The sequence below is a fragment of the Mustela erminea genome, chromosome 6, assembly GCF_009829155.1.
Source record: "Mustela erminea isolate mMusErm1 chromosome 6, mMusErm1.Pri, whole genome shotgun sequence".
Taxonomy (NCBI): domain Eukaryota; kingdom Metazoa; phylum Chordata; class Mammalia; order Carnivora; family Mustelidae; genus Mustela; species Mustela erminea.
In genome coordinates, this window is record NC_045619.1 from 47,199,335 (window position 1) to 47,224,416 (window position 25,082).

The window sequence follows — 25,082 nt, forward strand, 5'->3', positions numbered from 1 at the left end:
GCCTGATGACTATAGTATACAATATTACATTAATGCTTATAAGTCGCTAAGAGAGTTGATTTCAAATGTTCTTACCACACACACACAAAAGGCAATTATGTGGCTGATGGTTGTGTTAACTAACTCACTGTAGTAATCATTTTGAAATATGTATGTGTATCAAATCGTCATGTCATATGCCTTAAACTTGTATCTCAATAAAGCAAAAAAAAAAATGCAGTTGGTAAAGAAGGATAGTTGGTGGGGGATTTGAATAAAGTAAGATAGGACACAAATTGAAAATTGTCAAATCTGGGTGAAGGATACACATGAGTTTCACTATTATTCTAATTTATGTATATTTGAAATTCCTTATTAAAATGTTAATAAATAAATAAGTAAATAAGAAAAAATAAAACACCAATCTCCTGACAAAAGCTCTTTAAAATTTTCTAATTCTGGTACAAATGTTCCCTTACTTCTAAATTTGTTTTAATAAAAATAAAGCAGAAATCATGAAGACAAGAATAACATTCTATGGTTCTAAATCACAGTAAATGTCATACCACCTTTTGCTTTGTTTACGTTGTAGAAAGCCTTATACTATAATTATAACTGGCTGTCATGTCCAAGCAGCGGTCCCCAACAGATTCCCAGTCATCACCTGACCCGTCCCCCTTGCCTCCCCCAGGGGCCATCCGCTGTGCCCTGCCACCTGTTCAGTCTCCCAAATCTCCTGAATCACCCACATTTCCCGATCCTCACTGGTGCTACCATACCTAAAATTCTTTTTTATTTTTCTTGGCTTCTTTTTTTAATGCTCGCCTGATAACATGAATTTGTGATTTAGCCCAAACAAGAGCAGACCATGGAGAATGATACTTAAGTCCCTTCTAAAGCAGGGTTAAGTTCATTCTGTAATATCTACCCCACAGGACTTTTAATGCTGCCTCATGAGATATGAACAATTGGCAGCGATTGTCCAGTTACTTGTAAATAATGATAAGCCAGCTCTGATTTCTTCAACTCAAATTTGTTGGCACCATATATCTTCCAGGTAGATCCAATAGGCAAGAAGATAATTCATGTGTTTTCCTATTTAAGAGGAAATAAAGGTAGCGAGGAAATTTACTACTGCCTTCCCAGTTATACTCATGGCCTTGACTTTATGGATCCAATGGAAAACGACCACAAAATAAATTCCTAGGACATTACATTATAGAGATCGACTCTGACTAAAATACTTCTGACTTCTGTCCTCTCATAGCATATTGAATCCAGTGTAAATATGCTCAAAAACATAATCCAGAACTTTCTGAAAGCGTTCCTTTCTATGCAAGTGATAAGGTCTCAGTGAGTTCACTTGAACCATGAACGTGCAACCGGATACCAGGGAAACTTTGTTCACATAGGCTCATCCAAGTCCCATGTAAAGGTCTGTATGCCTTAGAACTCAGATGGGCGTAAGCTGGGACATTTTGAAAAGCTTCCCCATCTAATACCCACTGTTGTTTAATAACTATTTTATAATTGAACTTAATTCAATTATTCAAACCTGTCCAGTTATTATTAACCAGGCGAAGTGGGACCAACAATCTCAGCTGAAATGTAGCTTTATGATTGTGATGCAAAAATTATCAGACCTCTTGCCACCAAAAACTGCTCATGAGACTTGGTGGGGCGGGAGGGGTAGAAAATAGAGACTGCTTCAAATCCCACAAGAATCTTGCACCTGTTTATGACTTGCTTTGGGGTGAAGGTACAAACGGACAGCATGACATCTTTTCTGAAGGGCTTGTGGAGCACTTCAGAAAGTATCCACGCACGTGGGAACAACAGGAAGCATCATGAAATCAGGGCCACTATGAGCTTAGAGCACGTGCCTTACCCAAGCCTTATCCTTCACTGTAGGCGCTGCGCTCTAATCTCATCGAACCTTTTGCCCTTTGCTGAACATCTCAAGCTTTCTCTGGTTTCTGGAGCTAGCGCGGACAGGCTGCTGCCTCTACCTGAACCACCTGTCTCCCCCACCTCCACTTTCCTTCCGCTCTGTGTCGTACCCACCCGTGTGATGAACACCCAGAGACACATCTTGTCCGCGGGCAGTTCACCAGCACAGAGCAGGAACTCAGTGTGTGTTACATGAGGGAACATTACTGCTGGGACAGTTCCTGTCATGAGGCATCGGGAGGCCACAGCACTGCTCTCTAGTGAAATAAAGACAGTGGCCAAACTTCTAGTGTATTCTTTTATCTGAGGCTGCTCTCAAAAAAGCAAAAAGACTGAGGTCCAAATTCCACTTCCATATTAGGAAATGTCCATGGAAATTTGGGAGATTTAAACAATGCAATACTAGTGTTTCCCACCCTCAGGGCAGCTGGGTATGGGGAGCTGGTTTGACTGTACCCAGCAAACTGGTTTCCACTCCGATCAGGTCCTTTGCAACTCTGGGAGGATTTGGCTCAGGAGATAGATAGAAGTTCCTTCAGGGCCTCCGCACGTCCCAGACAAGCCCTGCAGAACGCAGACCACAAGCTCCACCCTCCCTTGCAGTTCTGGTCCTAAAGGCGGGAGCAGCCAGACAGCCGAGCTGACCTCTCCTCTGTCTGGGAACTGCGACTTGTCCTCTATCTAGCAACACTAAATAAGGCGAACCCAGCCTGATCGCGAAGAAAGCCTGGAGAAGTTGAATCAGGCTCTTATTTCTCTCCCAGTGAGAGTCTCCTGGTGGCATCTGGTGTTGCATGGACTAATGTTTTATAATAACATCAGGGAGGGCGCCTGGGTGGCTCAGTTGGTTAAGCGTCTGCCTTGGGCTCCGGTCATGGTCCCGGAGATCCCTGGGGTCCCTGGGGTCCTGGGATTGTGCCCCATGTCTGGCTTCCTGCTCAGTGGGGAGTCTGCTTCTCCCTTCTGCCTCTCCCTCTGCGCATCCCTCTCCTCCCTCTTTCTCTCTCTCTCTCTCTCAAATAAATAAATAAATAAATAAAATCTTCTTTTAAAAAAAGTCTTCCCCTACAATAGAATCATGGGAATATAACAACCTGAAATCGAGCCTCACAAGGATGACTGCCAAGGGAGAAAAACCATCTTTAGCCAATGGAGGTGCCTGGCAATTATTTGGGCTTTGAATAAACCCGGCTTTAGAACTTTGCCCAGGCCTTGATATGGATTTAAAAAAATAGAGCCCCTAAGCCAGAAAAGTAGACTGCTGAGTTACACTTTGGTAAATAAAGTATAAACTTCTAGGTGTTCAATCAGGGGCTTGAATAAACAGGTCTACCTGATCTTCAAAGTATTGTCACCACTTGCTACCGGAGGATTTAAATTGCAGTTTAAGGAGTCTGGAACAATGCCTGCTTTTCCCAACATTTTATTACAGAAATTTCTAAGCATACAGAAAAGTTTTAAAAATTGTACAGTAAATGCCCATATACCTATTGCTTAAATGCCACAATGAGCTCCATCCATCCATCCTTCCATCTTGTTTAAATGCATGTGTTAAAATTAAAAACAAATGGAGACCCGTCCTGAAAATTCCCTAAGCAGACAAAACCAGTTTAGTCATATAAACAAAGCTTAATGCAACTTATTTTGCACAACTGACTTGACCTACATCATCTCTTGCTTATGCCTCTGGAAACCATAAGCAAGACCTGAACTGTTTCCCAAGGTTGATAGGAAGTAACCAATGACCAGTTCCCTATCACTTAAGAAAATTCCAATATTATAACCAACCACAGAAGAATAAATAGGCACTGCTTTCTCTCTCTACAAGCTGCTTCCTAAATGGCCTTATTCCGTGTTTTGGTTTCAGTTGGCAAACTGTCTTTTTTGTGTGCACAATAAACTTTTACTAGTTACCACCCTAGTAATCCATTGCTTTTACCTGTGTTATTTCTGAACTTTTAACACATAGCCAAAAAAAAAAAAAAAATGAGCAATAACTTTTTAAAAGAAGACATAACTACAAAAATAAATTTTGCAAGAAAACAATAAATAACCATATTTCTCTCTAAAATGTTTACCAAAAAATAAAAGGATTTTCTCCCTGCCTCCAGTATGAGGAGCCCCTAGGAAAGAAGAAGATGGCTTACGAACAGGTGATCAGTTGTTCATACAGCCAGGGTTGGTTTAAGAACATATTAGCTCTAAAAAGAATCATCAAGCTTGGAGTCAAATCAATCGTGTGAGTCCAACGGAGAAAGCTTTCCCCTTACAGGAAACTTACCACACCACAAGCAATAAATGAGTTCTGCTCCCTCCCTTGATGAGAAAAGACTGGACCTTTTTTTTTTTTTTTTTAAAGATTTTATTTATTTATTTGTCAGAAAGAGAGCATAAGCAGGGGGAGCAGTAGGCATAAGGAGAAGGAGGCACCCCACTGACCAGGGAACCCGATGTGGGACTCAATCTGGGACCCTTCGACCTGAGCCGAAGGCACACACTTAACTGACTGAGCCACCCAGACATCCCAACACTGGACTTCTAAACCAACTGATGAGCAGGATGTTTAAAAGCCTCCGTTTTGGGTGAAGGGGAGTGGGAGATGCAAGCTTCCAGTTATGAAATAAAGAAGTCACAGGGATAAAAGGCACAGCATGAGGAATAGCGTTGGTAGTACGGTAATAGTGTTGTACGGTGTCAGATGGGAGCTGTGCCTGTGGTGAGTGTGACATGATGTAGAAACGTGTTGAATCCCTATATTGTACCCCTGAAACTAATGCAATATTGTGTGTCAACTATATTTAAATTTTGAAAATTCAAAATTAATTAATTAATTAATTAAATACCTCCATTTAGTTTCTGGGCTAGCCATAGGAACTCAAACATATAAATCTTCTACCACTCCGTTTTTCTGAAAAAAACAGAGAATGTGTCATTCCATTAAAAAAAAAAACACACAAATCATTTCAAAGGCACCTGAGACATTAGCATCTCTGAGTGACATCTGGAAAAAAATTCACTAACAGTTAACCATTTATTGGGCTTTACTGTATTATAGACCAAAAAGCCGTGGTTTTAAGAAAATTTTTGTTAACCAAAATCATTTATAAAAGCAATTGCTTCAGTGGGGGGAAAAGTAATGAAGGTAGAATTTCAACTTGCCATACTGAAGTTATCTTTATTGAGAACCGTAAAGAGTAAAATAATTTGAAAGTGACCTCATTATCCCCAAAACTTGCTGAGCCAAGCTTTGGACAAAGTCTTATCTGATGTCAAAATTCACACTTTTAACCGCTTTGCCATGTACTATTAGTGATTCTCCAATTGCTAAAATCATATTTTATTAACATTCGTTTTCTTCCGTCTCAACCCTTCTTCCCCATGTCCGCATCCGTCCTCTCTTCTCACTTGAAGTTTTTTTTTTTTCTTTTTTTTTTTTTTTTAAAGATTTTATTTATTTATCAGAGAGAGAGAGGGGGAGAGAGCGAGCACAGGCAGACAGAATGGTAGGCAGAGGCAGAGGGAGAAGCAGGCTCCCTGCTGAGCAAGGAGCCCGATGTGGGACTCGATCCCAGGACGCTGGGATCATGACCTGAGCTGAAGGCAGCTGCTTAACCAACTGAGCCACCCAGGCGCCCCTCACTTGAAGTTTTGACACTGTGCTTACTCCATATTCCATTTTAGCCCAACCCTCTCAGCCTGCCCAGATCTACTCCTGGTCCTAACTGGAAGAAACCTTCTGCTTTTAGTCTACTTGCTTCTCATTCCGTCAGAACTGAAATCCTCCAGGGCAGGCAGGTAACAGGAAGCGGAGATGGAAGGGCCCCTGAAGCCCTTGCCGGGAAGCTACTCCTCAGCTTCATGTGACCAGATCTGATGGCTCTGGGGAGCCAGAAACCCAGAATTTGTTTGAGGAGCCCTCATTTTTAAAAATTGGCAACAAATTTGAAAAATTTTAAAACACCATGAGGAAAAAAAAAGAAAGTCTTCAGGCCGGACTTGGCTACAGGCTTCTGATCTGTGACCTCCATCCATAACCTTTCCCTCATCAATGAATATCTTCACCCGTGGCTGCAGCGTCCCTTGGGCCCTGGCTCCCTCCCAACTTCCACACTCCCAGTCACCTCTGGACATTTTCATCTGAATACTCAGCTCACACCTCAAACACAAAATTGAACTCATTTTCCCACTAGAAAGCCACTTTTCTGTCAGACTTCCTTATTTGAATGGAACCACTTCTCTTCCTTTCAGGGAGATCCAGAAACTCAGCCATTAACTCAAACACATGCTTACTGAGAGCTCACAATGTACCAGATGCCACCCTGAACAATGCAGGACTGACAAGGCACATTCTTTGACCTTGAGAAGCTCACTGTCTGGTGGGAGAGATACGGACTAGGAAGAGAATGACAACACAATGTGATAAATACTCTAGAAAGATGTATAAGGGGAGGCCTGAGCCAGAACAGAGACAAGATTGATCAAGGCATCACAGAATCCTTAATTCATTCAGCCAGGATTTGTGGACTAGTACTCTAAACTCTGGGGTTGAAACCACAAAGAAACTATTGGAGATAAAGCTTTGAAAAATACAGATTTGGGGGGGTCACACAACGAACCGGGGAAGTGAAGAATAAGTAGGCAAGTGAGACCATTCCAGCGGGGACAGAATTCTCCAGGCCATCACCCAGAAGTCTACAGTATGTCCCCTGCACAGCCCTCCAGCTGAGGGTAACGGTGGGTTCTGCCCCAGAAACAGGGGGCTCCTCTCTCGAAATAAAAGCAAAGGCACTACACACCCTGTCCGTGGCCCTGAATCTTACAAAAAAGTGAAAGCTAGAGATACAGAGACTCTTTTAGATGAGGTGGTCGAAAAAGTTCTTGGCCCTGAGATCCAAATGACAAGCTCATCTAAAGGGAGAGTCTGCAGGGCTGAGAACACTCCGTGGAACAGCTCTGAGGCAGAAACAGACTTGGTGAGCGTGAGGACAGAGAACGAGGCCGGTGGCAGAAGGGCCGGCAAACCAAAGGTGTCGGTGCGTGCAGAGACCTTGCATTCTGAGGGTGTGTGGGGGCTGGCGGGGTGGGTGTGAGGGTTAGGAAAGGAGTTAGAGAGCGACGGGTCCATCCAGATGGGGGAGGGGTGATAATAAGCCAACGAAGAGGCAAAGGGGGAAGGGGGATTGTACCATCAGAGATGTTTCCTTCTCTTTCTGTTTTAGGGAGAGAACTGGGAAGGGTAAAGAGAATACGGAGGGAAGATAATAGACAGGAGAGGTGGCCAAACTCTGGACAGCGGCACTGGGCGTCTAATTGGACAGCATGCGGGAGAGAAAAGAAAAATGGAGAGGCCGCCTGCAGTGCTCCTCTCTCTCAGTCACCCCAGGTCGGCCTCTGTCCTCTTTCCCTTGCCTCTCAGTCCCCGCTCCCTTCCCATCTGCAAGCCCCTGCCTGGTGTCCACAGACAGGAGCGCACCTGTCACGCTGTCACTCAGAGCTCTGTTCTTGAGTCCCGCCTCACCACCCGCCTCGGACTGTCAGCTGCTTGAAGACAGGAGCCCTGTTGTACTTATCTTTGCATGACTTGAACAGAAAATTCCTTCCAGTTGCAGGAAAAAGAGAATCAATGAGCAAAAAGCAACCACATACTAAGGTGTAGTAGGGTGGCTCATAACATCATTTTGTAAAACACACACACACACACACACACACACACAGACACACACACATTATTCAAACTGAACTTCATTTTCATACAGACATAGCTGTAAATATGTTTAAGGCCACGCTGACAATTATTGGGTACATTTTTCTTACACCAAGCCCACCGAATAATAATGCTCAAGAAATATAAAAGCCTACTCCCAAATAATCACAGAAATAAATAAAGTTGCCAAGTAAAGAGACAGATGAGCAAGCTGAAGGGCAAAGCCCTAGGGGTCTCATAGACTAGACGGTGGCGTTTACCCCCCTGAGTCCCCTGACTCTCAGGACCAGCCTGCAGCCCTCTCACACCACCTCCCATGGCTGAGCTTTCACCGGGGCACACAGACCATGAGGAGTTTATGAGAAGAAGCAAATTACCCCAGACAAGGGAAGTTTATCTCACACAGTCATCTCTTCTGAAAGAAACCTGATTTACACTAACTTCCGCCAACATCGCTCCTCTCCAGTTACGGTGGGTTACACGGGCCATCTGTAAAGATCCAGCCATTCTGTTTCTTATTTGGGCCCGAAGTTGTAAAGTCCATGTGGAAAAGATAGAGCAATCATGAAGTGCAACATTTCAGTGTTTTCATGTGCATTTCTAGTTTGTGCTTTAGCTTCAATAAAAAAATCATTTATACAAAAGGGGAGTTGGGTGGAACAGAAATAGAGTATAGAGGGAGGGAGGCACTGTCACTGAAGCTGATCTCCACCCATTGCTACAGCACGTGTGCTCAGAAGGTCCTAGAGACATTCCTTAAAACAAGCAGTCCTGGGGCAATGGGGTAGGTCAGGTCATGATCCCAGGGTCCTGGCATCGAGCCCTGCATCGGGCTCCCTGCTCAGCGGGGAGTCCGTTTCTCCCTCTCCCTCTGCCATGCTCTCTTTCTCTCTCTCTCCAATAAATAAATGAAGTCTTTGTTGGGGGGGCGGGAAGAGGAAGAACAAGCAGTCCTGAATGGGGCACTCAAGGCCAACGTGGTGCCCACACAAATGGGTGGGAGACCGGAAAGCAAGAGGCTCTCTGTGTATCTTGCTTACTGTAAACAGAGAGCATGAGACAGCAGGAGTCACATAACCTCTGTTCTTAGTAAGAGAGAGTAAAGGAGCTATTCTGTGAAGTATTTATAATGTAGTGGAGGGATATCCCACAATGTTGAGGATTAAACCAGCAACTTAAGTCTCTCTTTGTCTCCCTAGAAGTGAGCCAAAGTGGAAAGCCGGGCCTCAGAGCGTGGAGGTGTTCACCGCTCGTAGTGTTACAGATTCAGTCAGTGAGTGTGGCCTTGGTGATGACTCCATAGACTGAATCACTACACGATGCTGTTGTTAAGAGAATCATGACTTGTCCCTTCCAGACTCCTTTCGGTCAGTTGTATCTGCTTATAACCTGAATGCTGCCTGGGCGGGGACGGCTCCTCAGAGGACAAATGAACCTGGCTGCCTAGACTGGGAAAGACCACCCCTTATTTTCCCAGGGCTCTGGCTTGGCCTTCTTAGGAATAAATTTGGGTTGTTAGTCTCTCAAGAACCACTACTGCTAATGACCCTGACCTCATTCAACTTAACTGGGAGTGGGAAGATCCTGGGCCAGGGGAGAACTAAGTATTTTCCCACAGAGTGATCATCGTAAGGCCCTGGGCAGATGTTATTTACACAGAAACGTGTTCTACGGGGAGGGTCATGGTCTGAAGTGACATGGCTGCCACCAAATGAGTAATGCCAAGAGCCCCACGTTGGCAGCCTAATGGTCCGCACTCAAGGCTGAGCCCTAAGCCAGACAGCTACACCTCCAGATTCTTCTCTCACCCAGGAAGCTTCTAAAAATGCCAGAAAGTGACAGTGACCTTACCCCATGAATACCTCAGAGAATCTCTTATCTTTTATTTTAAGGAAATATTTTAAGGAAATATATTTATTTTACTTATTTTAAAATATATTTTAAGGAAAACTTCACTATTTTATTGTTAAAAATAGATGTCTCATGCTACATCTCTCAAGGGAAGTGATAGCCCAGGTCTGAGACCAAAGAGCTGCTTCTACTCAAGATGGATATGGGAAGCAGGAGGAGGAAACTGGACTTCTGCCACCGTAGCCCCACAGCCCAGGGCAGAGCAGGCCATCCTCACTCCATCAGCTAAGGATTTGTTGCCCAAGAGCCCAGAGGAAGAAGACTGAGGAAGGGCCCAATATGGAAAGGGACCCTCCACCTTGCAGCCCCAAGCGCGGCTTGCGTGCCAGTAAGATCGGCAAAATTGGCATCACTTCAACACTAGTTAAAAATGCAAGCTCTTGGGTCTCACCCTGTTCCTGCTGAATCAGAGCCTGCCTGGATTTTAGCAAGTTCCTCCCCTGACTCATGTGCACTTTGAAGTCAGAGAAGCACTGCCCCCATGAGCTGACAAATTACAAAATTAGTCTCCACTCAGACGTGTCTCCCTACAACTGTAATAACCCTCCGTCAATCAGTTTTCCCGCCAGCATCAAATGCAGCAGTGCAATGTACAGATCGGTCGCGGAGTGAGTCCGCAAACCTTGCCACGGACCCAGGACTTCACGGAATTAATAAACACGATCTCAGAGACCGACTCAAGTCACCCACACAAAGCAAGTAAGGGAAGGGCAGCCTGAGACCCCTGAGAAAGCTCAGGTACAAGGACCGGGACATTCCTTCAAAAGAGAATGATTTGAATATCAAAGAATGAAGACAGGCCCTTGGGAAAAATGAGGAGGCTCGTGACTATCTTTGCCAAAGTGACCCACTTTACGATTGTCCTCTGAAAGAGGAACATACAATTCTGTTGAGGAACCGTGCTTGCAAAGAAAAATCGCCCCTTCTTTCCATCTTCAGTCATTCTCCGAATCGCATCATTCTATTTTCATGATCACCTAAATTGTATTCGGTGAGACAAATTGCCCGTTCCGAAGTTCTAGTTCCATTTTTTAAGATAAACCTGATCACAGCTTGTTGTCACTCATCTACGGGACGCCAGGCACTGCTGGTATGTGGGCTTCGCCCAGGTCACCGCTGCGTATTCCTTCCTCTTTCTCCCTTAGGGGGCTTCTTTCCGGTGCCTTATGCCCAGGTGGCCCGGCTGATAGGAATTACCACACAGCTTGGCGAAGCTTTCTTGTTTCCTAGTGACGGTTTCAGGTTAATGTGAGGCCACAGAAAGGGGGCTCCCCTGTGGGGTTGTCGCTCCAGAGGCAGAGCGATTCCTAGTTACCTTATCGACCATGAGGAAGTTCCGCAGCGTCTCTCCATTTTCACAGGTGACATCACCAACCTCTCTGACCGCCCGAGGCAGGATTTCTCGGACCTCCTGAGCAATCATCCCTAGACACAAACACTCCAACACGTTTAGTCAGGAAAAGAGCTTTCTGGAGAAAAATCCTCCAAGGTCTACATCAAAATGGGCCGCTGACAGCCCCCCGAGGACATCTTTGCAAGTAGATGCTTATTATCCCTTTTCAGCTTTTGCTTTGATCTATGATACATTTGAAGCAAAGGAGGAATTTTGAGCCCATAACCACTAAAGGATTAAAAGGAGGGGTGTCATTTTCTTCACTTTTCCTTGGGACTCTGGGCCGAATGTTGGGAGGAGTGGGTATATACCTTAAAATCCCTGTATAGAGACGTAAGAGTGGGGCATTAGCTTGACTTCCTCTTTTCCCGCAGGAGGATTTGCCCACCTAAATGGTCCCGGTTTCTTTAGGATTCCTGAGCTGAAGTACAAATACCACTTTGCCCCTTCTCTGACCTAGACCTGCCTACTCGGCCACCTCTCCCTCTCCCAGGTCTGCCCAACGCTGCCCCTCTTACAGTTGGAGCTGCCATCGCCCCCGAGCCCTCATCCTAGGAGCAAGATGGCTCCAGTGAAAAGCAGCGTATTCAAAATATTCCACCCGTACCGTGGGTGCAGGAATAGGGGTGGGAATGTCGAGTACAGGTGACACAGACGTTTCTCTCACCTTTCCCATTCTGGTGAGTGTGGATCTCACAGAGGAAATCAGTGCCACAGCACACAACCACCAGATAAAGAGGGAATTAAGCTTTCAAGAGTCGACAGCACAAAATTAAAAAGGGACTTTGTGCACCTACCTGTTTGATGGGCGGCGTTTATCCCCATGGAGGACGCGAATTCAGGTCTGTAGTCGTATTCCACGACCCTCATTTGGGCTATTCGTCTTAGCTGTTCATTTGTGTCAACCTAATTTAATTCAGGAAGAGCAGATTTCAGCCACTGAGATAGTTCCTGTTTAGATAGGAAATTTGAATTCTCCTTCCGAGAATGGAGATGGATGACTTTGGAGAGAAGCAGTCGCTATTCACAAGTGCAAGGGATCATTTCCCAGTGACAGACAGTGCGAACACCAAAGAAACACAGGCCAACCTTGTATTTACAAATCAAAAAGGCTTAGTGAAAGTAAAAAAACAAACAAATAAACAAAAAAAACCCCAAAAACCTTTAGGAATGGATATATCCTGTATCATTGAATTCCTTTTGGACACCCTGCTGGAGAAAATTTCCTCAGGTCCCTGTAATGCCCACCCAGGAGGCCTTCTGAGATCCAGACTTTCCTCTCCTGCAGACGGCTTCTCCCCCAGACCACTCTGGGCAGGGAAGGTATATGCTCCTCTGAGTTCACTGCTCTTGTAGGTTACTAAAGGTATTCCCAACTCTCACTGCAAATTCCTCAAAACAATGTCACCTGGTCCCAGCAATATGACAATAGACAATAGGGTGAATTTTTCTTAAAGCCAAATGTGTTTGATTCAAAGGATTCTCTTTTGAGTTTGTTTTTTGTTTTTTTGTTTTTTGTTTTTTTTAAATGAATTCATGGTACTAGCAGAACCTATTTTTTTTTTTTTCTTAATGACCTTATTCTCTAAGTAAAATGCTGGCAGCCCTTTTTCTTTCAGGATATAATTTTCTTTTAGGATATAACAATTACAAAACCGGTAGTCTCTTGGCAATTAAAATTATACTGCCTGGACATTCATCTCTGTGTTAAGAGTAACCGAAATGCTTTGTTTCTCGTTATATGAAAACCCCTGATATGGCCCTCAACTCCTCCCTTGACCCACTCTGTTGGATGAGTGGGAAAGCTCTTCCAATATCATTAAACGCTCCCTGTCCCTCATTAGTTTGACTGATTATAAAAGGTGGCTTGACACTTAACTGACTAAATGGGAAAAATTCACTTTAGGTTCTTCTTGGGAAGTATAATTTTGAATGTGCTGTTATTTTGATACCTGCTATAATCCAAAGCTTGGTTCAATTCATTCGCTCATTATTTTATTCAACTAACATTTACTAATCACCTTCAACATACCATGCACTACACTAAGTGTTGGCATTTTTAAAAAGTGATTGCCTTTTAAAAGTTTGTGCTCTTCTAATTGTGAGACTTGAAACCATAAAGCTCCTAAAAAAGAGCAAAGGTAGTAATTTTTCTGACATCAGCCACAGCAACATTTTTCTAGATATGTCTCCTAAGGCAAGGGAAACAGAAGCAAAAATAAACTCTTAGGACTATATCAAAATAAAAAGCTTTAGAACAGCAAAGGAAACCATCAACAAAACAAAAAGGCAAGATATTTGAAAATGATATATATCTAATAAGGGATTAATATCCAAAATATTAAAGAAGTTATACAAATGAACACCAAAATACAAATAATCTGATTAAGAATGGGCAGAGGACCTAAAAAGACATTTTCCCAAAGAACACGTATGGATAGCCAACAGACACATGAAAAGATGCTCAATGTCACTAATCAATAGGGAAATGGAAATCAAAACCACAGTGGGATATCACCTTCCTAAATGGGTAGAATCAAGAAGACAAGATATAGCAAGTGTTGGTGAAAATTTGCAGTGTTGGTGGGACTCTAAAATGGTACAATCATTGTGAAAAACAGTATGAAGTTTCCTCAAGATGTTAAAAATAGAAATACCATATGACCCAATAATTCCACTACTGAGTACCCAAAGAAAATGAAAACACCAATTCATAAAGATATATGCACCCTATATTTATTGTAGCATTATTTACAAAAGCCAAGATAAAGAAGCAACTCAAGTGTTCAAGCATAGATGAATGGATAAAGAAGATGTAGTATATTCATATAATGTAATATTGCTCAGCCATTAAAAATGTTGCTAAAAAGGCAGAGTCAAACCTATAAATAACAGAGAACAAAGCGATGGCTGCCAGAGGGGAGGTGGGGAGGGGATGGGCAAATGGGTGAAGGGAAGTGGGAGATACAGGCTTCCAGTTGTGGAATGAAGAAGCCATGGGAAGAAAATGTAGCACAGGAAATACAGTCAATGGAGCTGTAACAGCACTGGATGGTGCCTCTACTTGTGCTGGACTTAGCGTATAGAGTTGTTGAATCACTATGTTGCACACGTGAAACTAATGTCACCTTATGTGTTGATTGTAATCAAATAAGGAAAAAATAAGCAAAATAAAAATTAAGAAAAATTTTAAAATAAAGTAAAAATAAATAAATAGGTTTTCTGATTGTCTTGACCTTGTATCATACTCTTTCTATGGGATTCCACATTCCAAGTTTCCTAAAATTTACACTTATTAAATGAACATTAAAAAAATGTTTGTTGTCTAGACAGGAAGGCAGACTCATCATATATGATTATACTACAATGTGAGAAATGCAGAGTGATAGTGGAATTATGAATAGAGAATTATGGCAGCTCTAAGGAGGTCCCTAAATTATTCCTAGGGGAGCGTAAAGGAAGGCTTCCTAGAAATGGTGAAGCGCCACCGAGATCTTGCCTTATTTTGGTTCTCAAACAAATTCTGCTCCTTTCACTTCTGGCCCTTGGCTTGGGGCATTTTCCCTGCCTCAAAATCTCTTCCTTTCCACTCCTACCTTCTCCCCCAACATAAACATCCCTTCACCAAGGAAGCACTTCTTGATTTCCAATACTAGAAAGGGTCCCTTTGCCTTCTGTGCTAACAGGAGCTGCTGTTTTCCTGCATAGCACTGATCAAAGTTATCACCAGGCTACTAGCTGTGTCACCTTTATTACCTGTCTTCCCTATAGGATATATACCCCATGATGGACAAGACATATTTAGGACCATGGTTTTCTGTTCATCACCATATTACCAGTTTCTCTTATTTCTCTTTCTCTCTCTCTCTTTCTTTCTTTCCTTCTTTTTCTTTCTTCTTTCCTTTCTTTCTTTTTTAAGATTTTATTTATTTAACAGAGAGACAGAGAAAGAGAGACTACAAGCAGGGGGAGAGGGAGAAGGAGAAACAGGCTTCCCACTGAGCAAAGAGTCCAACACGGGGCTCGATTCCAGGACCCCAGGATCATGACCTGACCCAAAGGCAGATGCTTCAAGACTGAGACACCCAGGCGCCCCATATTACCAGTTTCCAGTACAATCTGTGGCATGTAGTTGATGTTCAACAAACATTTGATAAATAAATTATTTGATAAATAAGTCTAATAAAAAGGAATTTAAGATAGGAGTTAGGGAAAGAGGCAAGGCAGGGAGAAAGGGTTAGACCAAGACAGGGATGCCAAGCAGAAAGAACTCCATGAGCGGAGTCCCAAGGGCAAAGTCCCCAGAATGATGCCTGCACCTCAAGGGCAGAGGTGGGCATTACTACACCATAAGGATTAAGGCCAGAGCAGGGAAGCCCTTGCCACCATGCTGGGAAGGAGCTCTCACACCGCTAACACTGTGAGCTCCTTCATTCATTCAACAGATATTTACTTTTTAAAGAGATTTTTAAAATTTATTTATTTTTTATTTATTTACTTAACAGAGAGAGAGTGTAAGGTTGGTGGCGGGGGGGGGGGGGGGCGGAGAGTGGAGGGGGAGGGAGAGGGACAGGTCATTCAGCAAATATTTAAGGAACAGCTACTGTGTGCCTGATGTGTTATCCCAGGCACTGGAGATTCAATGAGTATTTCCTACTTGGAGTTTAAATTTTAAAAAGTTTTTAAAAAGTTCTATTTTCGAGGATAAAGCCCACAGCTCCTTCATCTCAGGACCTCTGCAGGGCCCAGCAGTGTGTCTGATGTGTAGCTGCACTCAAACCCTTCAAGGAAAGAGGGAAAGCCCGGCAGGGGCTGTGCCTTCTGGGAATCCTGCTCCAGGAACCCAACCCTGATCCGCACTTCACCGCACACCTTGCTCATCAACATGTGGTGAGTAAGAAGCTAGAAGCTGAGTTCCGGGGTCTGGTTCCATCTTGAGCTTGGCAGTTTGGGAACGTTGTGACCCTGAATGCAAATGGCCGTCACTGTCTTGGGGCATCACACCCACGTCACACCCAAGGCTTCTCTGACGTTCCCTCAAGAACTGCACCACAGAAAAGGCATTCTTGTCTCTGGGACTCCAGTCTGTTCAGGGAGGGAGATCTCATTATCTGTCCTCTGGCCACAGTCCAGGCTCCCATGGGGAGCAGCTGGAGTACACCGCCTCACCTGACCATGGAGCAGCTGGAGTACACCGCCTCACCTGACCATGGAGCAGCTGGAGTACACCGCCTCACCTGACCATGGAGCAGCTGGAGTACACCGTCTCACCGGAAGCTACGGAACTCCTGCATCCGGCTCACGGCCTCACGGGGAGACTTTGCATGGCTGACTTTCTCCAGCTCGACGCTTTGGTCTCTACCACACGGCTGATGCGTTTGGGGAAAACATTCTCGGAGCATTTCATCTTAACTGATTTCTTTCCTGGCTTTTATTTTTGAATCGTTCGCAGCCTTGTTTTCAGCAGTCATCACAGAATTTGACTGACGCATGCAACTTTCAACTTCCTCACTTTTTTTCAGGCATTGACCTTGACGTTTGTCACTGTCCTTTGTTTCTCAGCATATTGGCTCCACCCTGATTTCGCGGTTTCTGTTGTAAGAGCTGCATTTCCTTTTACAATCCATAGTCCCATCAGGAAACACAATGTCCGGATAAGTGAGGCTGCTCCCCACTTAGGCCGACCTCATGTTCCCAGTCCTTCCACATCACAGGTTTCCATCACATCTGCTCTATCGTTTCTCTCCTGGCTGTGTGTCCAGATGAGCGCAGAGATCTCCACCAGGGCTCTCTATGCAGCGTGCTCTGTGCTTAATCCCCACAAAACAACTCCTCGCCCTGAGCGAGGAGGCACAGAGCCAGGGCAAAGCAGCAACTTCTGTTCATTTTCCCTGATTGCTGCCCTGGGCAACGTGTGTGGCCACTGAGTTTTGCAACAGCTCATCCAGAAGCCAGCTCTGGTGACCATGTGCCCTTAAAGGATGAGAAATTGCCTCCAGTCCTGGGCTTGTAATCAGATCAACCAAGGGTCCCACTTCTCAGAATGGAATGGCTATTTTTAAAAGTTGGAAAAACTGAGTCAGGGGAAGTGAGGATGAAGTTCACCTATCTGTCAGCCCCATCGTCGTTACCATCAACTCTCTTGCCTGGAATGGTGAATAGGATTGATAAGCGTGGTGTCTCTCCCGATTGGACGGGAGCCCCCAAATGTAGGGCAACCCAACTGAGTGGAAGCTAGCGGCCTGGACAGCGAAAGGATTCATCCGAAGCAGAAGAAAGGCGGTAGAAATTTACCAAACACACCACAAGGGAGTTGCAGGCAAGACAGGGAGGGACAGGCTGTCTGCCACGAGGCAGTGGGTGGGGACCATATTTAAAGGGGGAAGGTGAAGAGGTCTGACGATGTATGGGATCTTCCCTTTTCTGGTGACTGCACCTGGCTGTAAGCAGCCCATTGGTCAGTGAGGGGCTGTGGATATTTTGAGTATTTTGAGAAAGGTCCCCTGATGGGCCTGTCGATATTCAGCCACAGGGCACTTTGGGCCCTCTCTGCATTCCATTGCTCAAAACTGTGTGGCTAAAAGTGGCCTCTAAGGTAAGATTTCTAGAAAGCTACATTTCATAAATGTGGATAGACCTATTAAGAACAAATATATTAATAGGAAATAATTTAATAAATGACTTACATATCATTTGCATCTTATACAAGTAAATAATGGTAATATCTATCTGTACAGCTAAAGAATGCTTCATGTGTGTGAGCTAAGATGTACTTTAACACAAGTGAGTTGAATATGAGCTTTCCCTGTTCACAGGAGAATCCACAGAGGCATAGAACATGTCTGTGCCAAGGTTCCTGGGCCAGTGTTTGCCAGAATCAGGACTAAAACTCTGGCCTTCCTCCAGAGTGTGGGCTTCTCTTTATCCCATCATGTTGCCACAAAGCAGGATGGAAATACAGGAATTCCACATTACAGCCCGGACTGGGGTGACATTTGATTTATGCCAGAAGGCTGCCTAGAAGAGGTTTGAGAAGCTCTAGGGAAGCTGGTTATGTTAAAACAGCATGTTTTCTTCAAACGAAGATGTTTGGTAAGTGAATTCGGAGTGGTGGCCTGGTAGTAGCAGGAAGGGTTGTGGGGTCCTCCCCACGTGTCGTCTTCCATTTGCATTTAGATAAGACCTGGCAGGGAACTGTACAGCCCGTTGCAAAATTAAGTTTGAGTTGGTGTGATCTGAAACGCAGACAGTTTATCTGTCTCTAAAAGTCAAAAGCACAATATCTAGGATTGGGATCAGGAAATGTATGTGAGAACTTTCTAGCCCTAAGAGTTCCCATCCGGCAGTAGGTCACAGCTCTTCTAACATGAACCACAGCTCTGCAATCAGAATAAAAGTCTACAATTACAACCATTCTTTGGAATCCACTCAGTAAAGGAGGACATTCCTTGGCCGGTTTAGAAAAACCAGTGCACATTTGCACTGGGAAAGGAATGCAGTCTGGAAGACTGGCCAATGATTTACAGATTATGTCTCCTACTAACTAAAAAAAGACTAAGGAAAGGAGGTTCAAAAACATAATTCTGCCACAGCCTCACACATGCTTACCGGAGAAGCAGGGTGTGTGAGACAGTGGGGACGTGGTAGAAGCAGTGAAGGAAAAACAGAATTCAGTGGCGGACGAGCTAGAACTGAGTGTTGCCTGGCTAAGGGATAAGCATCTTAATCCTAATCTCTTGGGTTTTCACAGCAGTTGTGGCTTTCCGAGATGATCCTTATCTCAATGCGTTAAAAACTATAAAAGACTTGGTAGGATCCAGCCGAGCGGCTCCGTTTCCACCTTCTAGATGAAGGCAGTGGGTTTGGGCAGAGTTGTCTTGTAGGGCCATGTTGCTGGGATGAGCCCAAAGGCATGAAGCACCTCCCGATTTCCAGGCCTGATTTCTGATTTCCACGAGGTGACTCCCTCTCCATAGATAGGAGCCTTAGGTGATGGGATTGACCTAGTTGGAGGGAAGAAGGGGAGGAGGAGTTCCTCTAATGGCAACTCAGAGAAAGACTCAAGTAGGGAAGACGATGGCTGCCAGGGACTCTGGGAGGAAGAGGCTGGGAGGCTCAGGAGAAATCTGGGCAGGAACTGGACTGAGACAGTGTCTGGAAGATGGACAGGGAGATGGACATCTGGAGATGGCAAAGGAAAAGGCAAGCTCCAGCAGCTGACATGCATGGTAGGAAGGGCAGTGGCCCATGGCCAGTAACTCAGAGACATCCTGCTTGTAAAGCCCCTCCAGGCTGTCACTGCCCACCGCTCCTGTCAGGTGGGCTCCATTCTCCCAGTAGGAAGCACGTTCTAGTCCCAGCAGAAATGCCTGTCAGCTTCCACACTCACAACTGTTAAGCCCTGTGTTCGTCTCACACCAACGGGAGACATGTAAAGATGCCCTTTGCAAGGCGTGTCAGCGTCCAGGAGCTCCCAGCTCACTTGCCTCAGGTGTCTGAGGAGGTGCCCGAGGCCAGCCCCGTGCTCACCTCCTGGATGTTCTGCTTCGCGCGGCTGTCAGAGGGATGCATAATCGTCCCCATCACCTTCATGTTGCCGCAGACGACCAGGGCTTCATCTGGGGCGTCTGTATTTATTCCCACTCGACTATGACAAATGACAGATTCTGGAACTTGTCCTCGCTGCCATAATACATCACTGTCATTTTCAAACTGCCCTGGGTTAGAGGCCTGGAAAAAATACATAAGTATGTTACAATTATAGTTAGAGTAGCGGGAATAGATGATTGCTTTATTCCTCCAAGCAAAGAAGACAGAATGTTAATCTAAGTCTTTCACCTGAGAACCCTATGTTGGGTGGGATCCTGACATATCCAAACAACTGTGGCCCCAGGAGAGCCAGGAGGGCTCCCCTAACTTCTCTGCTGCCCACGAGCGGGAGCTCAGAATGCCATGGTTTGGGACGTCCAGGCTCTATTGCAACTATCTGGAAATGAGAATGTGTCAGTTACAGTGGGTAGATGGTAAGGAAGAAGGGAACCCAAAATGACCTTCTTTTCAGGGATAATAAGAATAATGATTTAAAACCAGAACCTTACATCAGAAGACATTCTAAGCTTAGGAAAGTCCAGATACATAAAAATAGTTTGCATTTAGCTAACCCTTTTATAGCTTCAAAAAACTTTAATATTTATGATTTCATACTCAATTGACAAGCAAACAACAGTACAAGTACATTTAATACACCTCAACTATTCCCTAAACACAGATGACACAGAAGGAAGAATGACAACAGCTACATTTGTTTGAGTTAGTCCACACCCCCATTCTATGAGATCTGTACCATCAGCCTCCTTTTGCAGTTATCCAGAAGCCTCAGAAAAGAGCAATAAATTGCCCAAGGCCACAAAGCTCGTCAATTCTGGAGCTGGACTTATAGTTCCTTTAATCATTAAAGAATGAGTCTAACTTTTCCTATTAGAAGTAACCCTGGCGGGGGGCACCTGGGTGGCTCAGTTGGTTAAGCCTCTGCCTTCAGCTCAGATCATGATCCCAGGGTCCTGGGATTGAGCCAGGCGTCTGGCTCCTTGCTCAGCAGGGTGTCTGCTTCTCTCTCTCTCTCTCCCTCTCCCTCTGCTTGCTCTCTCTCAAATAAATAAACTAAAATAAAATGTAACCCTGACCAAATGCAGTCTTCAAAGAGAATCCAAGTGAAACTATGAAAACCAGACAAAGTTCTGAAGATTTTACTCTTTTTTTTTTTTAAAGATTTTATTTATTTATATGATAGAGGGAAATCACAAGTAGGCAGAGAGAGAGAGGAAGGGAACCAGGCTCCCCACTGAGCAGAGCGCCCCGATACGGGGCTCGATCCCAGGACCCCGGGATCATGACCTGAGCCAAAGGCAGAGGCCTTAACCCACTGAGCCACCCAGGCGCCCCCGAAGATTTTACTCTTAACTAAAATTCTCTGCTGAAGAATTTTTCACTCTACTGGCTTCCTTCATCTCCACCTCCTGTGGCTGCTGAATATATTTCCAAATATCTTTAAGTAAGGTTCTCCGAATCCCTCCAAATCCTCACAAAAAAATTAATTTGTTTTTAAAATTATGACCTATTGTTCTAAATCTGATTTTTCTGTGTTTGAGGTAAGCTGTCACAAATTCAGACAAACACTATAGACCGTGATCGTCTAAAAGGTTAACACTCTTGCAATGTCTTCACGCTGCCTTTCCGGGTAGTGCAGGAGACATTGTGAACTCAGGACCTGCATATGCATAGATTAACTCTGGAGAATACTCAAGACACCAATAGCAATGGTTTCTTCAAGAACAGGATTCGGGAGATGTAGAAATTGGGCTGGGAAGCAGATTCACTACTTAACATACACACTCCTTGTATTGTTGGGATGTTTTTACCATAAGCATGTGCTACCCATTTCAAAATAATAATTTAAAAAAACCCACAAAGTTTATTTCTTAGCTTAGGTTCAATGAAAGAACTTTTAGATGTCTTCAACTTTTTCACTCTTGCCTATTTGAACCCGGAACTGCTTAGAAGACTCAACCACTGACATTTGATAGACAAAAGCAGTAAAAGAATAGAAAGTAACGACTTTAAACATTGTTTTGTGTGAATTCACTTAAACAAAGTGCTTTGATACAAGGTCCCCAGAGCCCCCTCGGTAGTGAACGGCAAATTGGCTTTGACTCAAATCCTTTTATTGCAAGCAATCAACTAAATCCAAAGGTATACCATATAAATGCTGATGCATTTTGCTCTACTCTGAACATAATGAGCCACTTCAAGGAAACAAAACAGACAGTGATGGATTTTTTTTTTCTTAATGAGCTTTGGGATAATTATTATCATAAACTTCATATCACGTTAAACAGCAGATGTAACTAGACTTACTTTTTTGGAACAATTATAACAATCTCACATAGCTTTCATCAGATGAAAACTCAGATCCCTAAAATACATTCAAGTCATCTTGGAAAGGGCCACAGATCTGCAATTTTTTTACATGTATAGACCTATGGAGGGGTCTGCCTCATCAGTAATGGGAAATGTTATAAATGTTATAAAGTCTCTGAACTTTTTTCCCTTCTTTGGTATCCACAATTTTAATGGGTCAAAGCAAACTGTACTACCTCTTTCTGGAATTATGAAGTGGTGTTCCCATGTGGTCCAAGAGTGGTTCACTGATATCAAACCTCAAAATGAATTAAAATCTCTAAAATACTTTCATTATTTATCCCACAGCCCTATATACTTAGGGAAGACCAGAACAGTTTAATCTGTTATGACACAAACTGGCTGTGTGATCTTGGGGCAGTCACTTAACATTTCTGTACCAGCTTTTCTTCTTTGAAGCTTAAAAATAATAATGACTTCTTGACTATCTCATAGTGTTATGGGAACTTACTGAAACTATGTATATATGAATACTTCTTAAAAATGAGGATGAGAGAGTCAAACTGTCCTTAACACACTGCTGTGCATAGCAACTACTGTCCAATGGACATATCTCCTTTTATTGAGCTTTACTTTACTATACTTCCCAAATAGTACTTTTTTTTTTTAACAAATTGCAGGTTTGTAGCAAGACTTCATCAAGCAAGTCTGTCTGTGCCACCAACTACTGACGCCACAGCATCTGCTCATCTCATGTCTCTGCCACAAATTTGGTAATTCTCACAGTATTTCAGACTTTTTCATTATTACATTTGTTGTGTAATCTGTGATCAGTGATCTTTGACGTTATCATCATAATTTGCAGAGCCACAAACCATGCCCATATAAGATGGCAGAACTTCATCGATAAATGTTCTGCATATTAGTCTAACTGTTCCACCAATGAGCCATTTCCCCACCTCTCTCTCTCCTGGGGCCTCACTATTCTTTGAGACCATCAACATTAAAATTAAGCCAATTAACAACCTTATAATGGCATCTCAGTACTGAAGTGAGAGGAAGAGACACATGTCTCTCACTTTACATCAAAGGCTGGAAAGAATGAGGCTTAGGGAGAAAGGCACGTTGAAAGCCGAGATAGGCCGAAAGCACAGCCTCTTGTGCCAGACAGCCAAGTTGTGAAGGCCAAGGACATTAAAAGTGCTTCTCCAGAGAACACACAAATGGTAGCAGCCTTACTGCTAACACGGAGAAAGTTCAAATGGTATGGACAGAAGATCAAACTAACCACCACATTGCCTTTAGCCAGAGCCTTCTCCAGAGGAGGGCCCTCCCTCTCTTTAATTCCATGAAGCCTGAGAGGTAAGGGAACTGCAGAAGAAAAGTCTGAAACTAGCAGGGTTCATGAGGTTTAAGGAAAGATGCCATATGTATAACATGAAAGGGCAAGGTGAAGCAGCAAGGGCTGCTATAGAAGCTTCTGGAGTTATCCAGAAGCTCTAGATCAACCATGAAGGTGACTATACCAAACAACAGATTTTTTTTTTAATTATTTATTTATTTATCTATTTGACAGAGCACAAGAGAGAGATCTGAGCCAAAATCAAGAGTTGGATGCTTACCTGACTGAGTCACTCGGGCACCCTAAACAAAAGATTTTTTAATGTAGATGAAATAGGGTTCTACTGGAAGAGGATGCCATCTAGAACTTTCATACCTAGAGAGAAGTTAATGCCTGGCTTCAAAGCTTCCAAGGACAGGCTGACTCTAAGTTGAAGTCAGTGTTCACAGACCATTCTGAAAAGCTTCAGGCCCTTAAGAATTTATGCTAAATCTACTCTGCCTGGGGTCTGTAAATGGAACAAAACCTAGATGATAGCATATCTGTTTATAACATGGCTTATTCAGTATTTTAAGCCCACTGTTAAGACTTACAACTCAGGAAAGATTTCTTTCCAAATATGACTGTTCAGAGTACCTGGGCAGCTCAGTCAGCTAAGCAGCCAACTCTTGATTTCAGCTCAAGACATGAGCTCAGGGTCTGGAGATTGATCTCCACACTCAGCAGGGAATCTGCTTGAGATTCTATCTGTCCCTTTCCCTCTACCCCTCCTTCCCCCTGCACTCCCTTTCTTTCCCTCAAATAAATATATATATTTTTAAACTACAGATTTATTTATTTGTCAGAGAGAGAGGGAGCGACAGAAAGAAAGAGAGAGCATGAACAGGAGGAGTGGCCAGTAGAGGCAGAAGCAGGTTCTCCACTGAGCAAGGAGCCCAATGAGGGACTTGAACCCAGGACCCTGGGATCATGACTTGAGCTGAAGGCAGATGCTTAACCAACTAAGCCACCCAGGTGTCCCTCAAATAAATCTTTAAAATAAAAAAGTCTCCTGCATCTTAAAAAAAATGTATACACACACACACACACACACACACACACACACACACACACATTATAAAACTGCTCATTGATAACACACTTGGTCACCCAAGAGCTCTGATGGAGATGTACAGTGAGATTAATGTTGCTTTCATGCCTGTTCACACAACATCTGTTCTATGGCCTGTGGATCAAGGAGTCATTTTGACTTTCAAGTCTTATTATTTAAGAAATACGTTTCATAAGGCTATAGCTGCCATCGACAGTGATTTCTCTGATGGATCTGGGCAAATTAAGCTGAAAACCTGTAAAGGATTTAGCATTCTAGATGTCATTAAGGACATTCCTGATTCATGGGAAAAGGTGGAAAAATTCACACTAATAGGAGTTTGGAAGAAGTTGATTCCAACCCTCATAGAGGACTTCGAGAGGTTCAAGGCTTTAGCAGAGGGAGGAAACTGCAGATGTGGTAGAAATAGGAAGAGAACTACCATCAGAAGTGGAGCCTGAAGATGGGACTGAATTGCTACCATCTTACGGTAAAACTTTCATGGACGAGGACTTGTTTCTTAGGGATGGGCACAGAAAGTGGTTTCTTGAGATAGAATCTACTCCTGTTAAAAGATTCTGTGAAGACTGTTGCAGTGAGAGCAAAGGATTTAAAATAGGACATCAACTTAGTTGATGAAACAAATGAAGTTTGACTTGCTTTATTGTGGTGGTCTGGAACCGAACTTGCAGTGTCTCCCAAATGGGCCTGTAATCATTTAATCCGCTCTCCTCACCAACACACCTAGAGAGATGCACGAATTCTGTGAGGGAAGCTCCATTCGCTGAGTAAAGTG

General features: G+C 43.8%; 1 protein-coding gene across 1 annotated transcript in view; it reads right to left on the reverse strand.

Moving 5' to 3' along the window:
- MYRFL (myelin regulatory factor like) overlaps positions 1-25,082 on the reverse strand; it is a 123,221-nt gene that overhangs the window by 29,706 nt on the left and 68,433 nt on the right. Inside the window, exons 12-14 of the mRNA XM_032347049.1 lie at positions 19,467-19,667; positions 11,735-11,843; positions 10,860-10,969 (exon numbers count right to left, since the gene is read on the reverse strand). Of these exons, the coding sequence (XP_032202940.1) occupies positions 10,860-10,969; positions 11,735-11,843; positions 19,467-19,667 (420 nt within the window). The remainder of the gene's footprint in view (positions 1-10,859; positions 10,970-11,734; positions 11,844-19,466; positions 19,668-25,082) is intronic.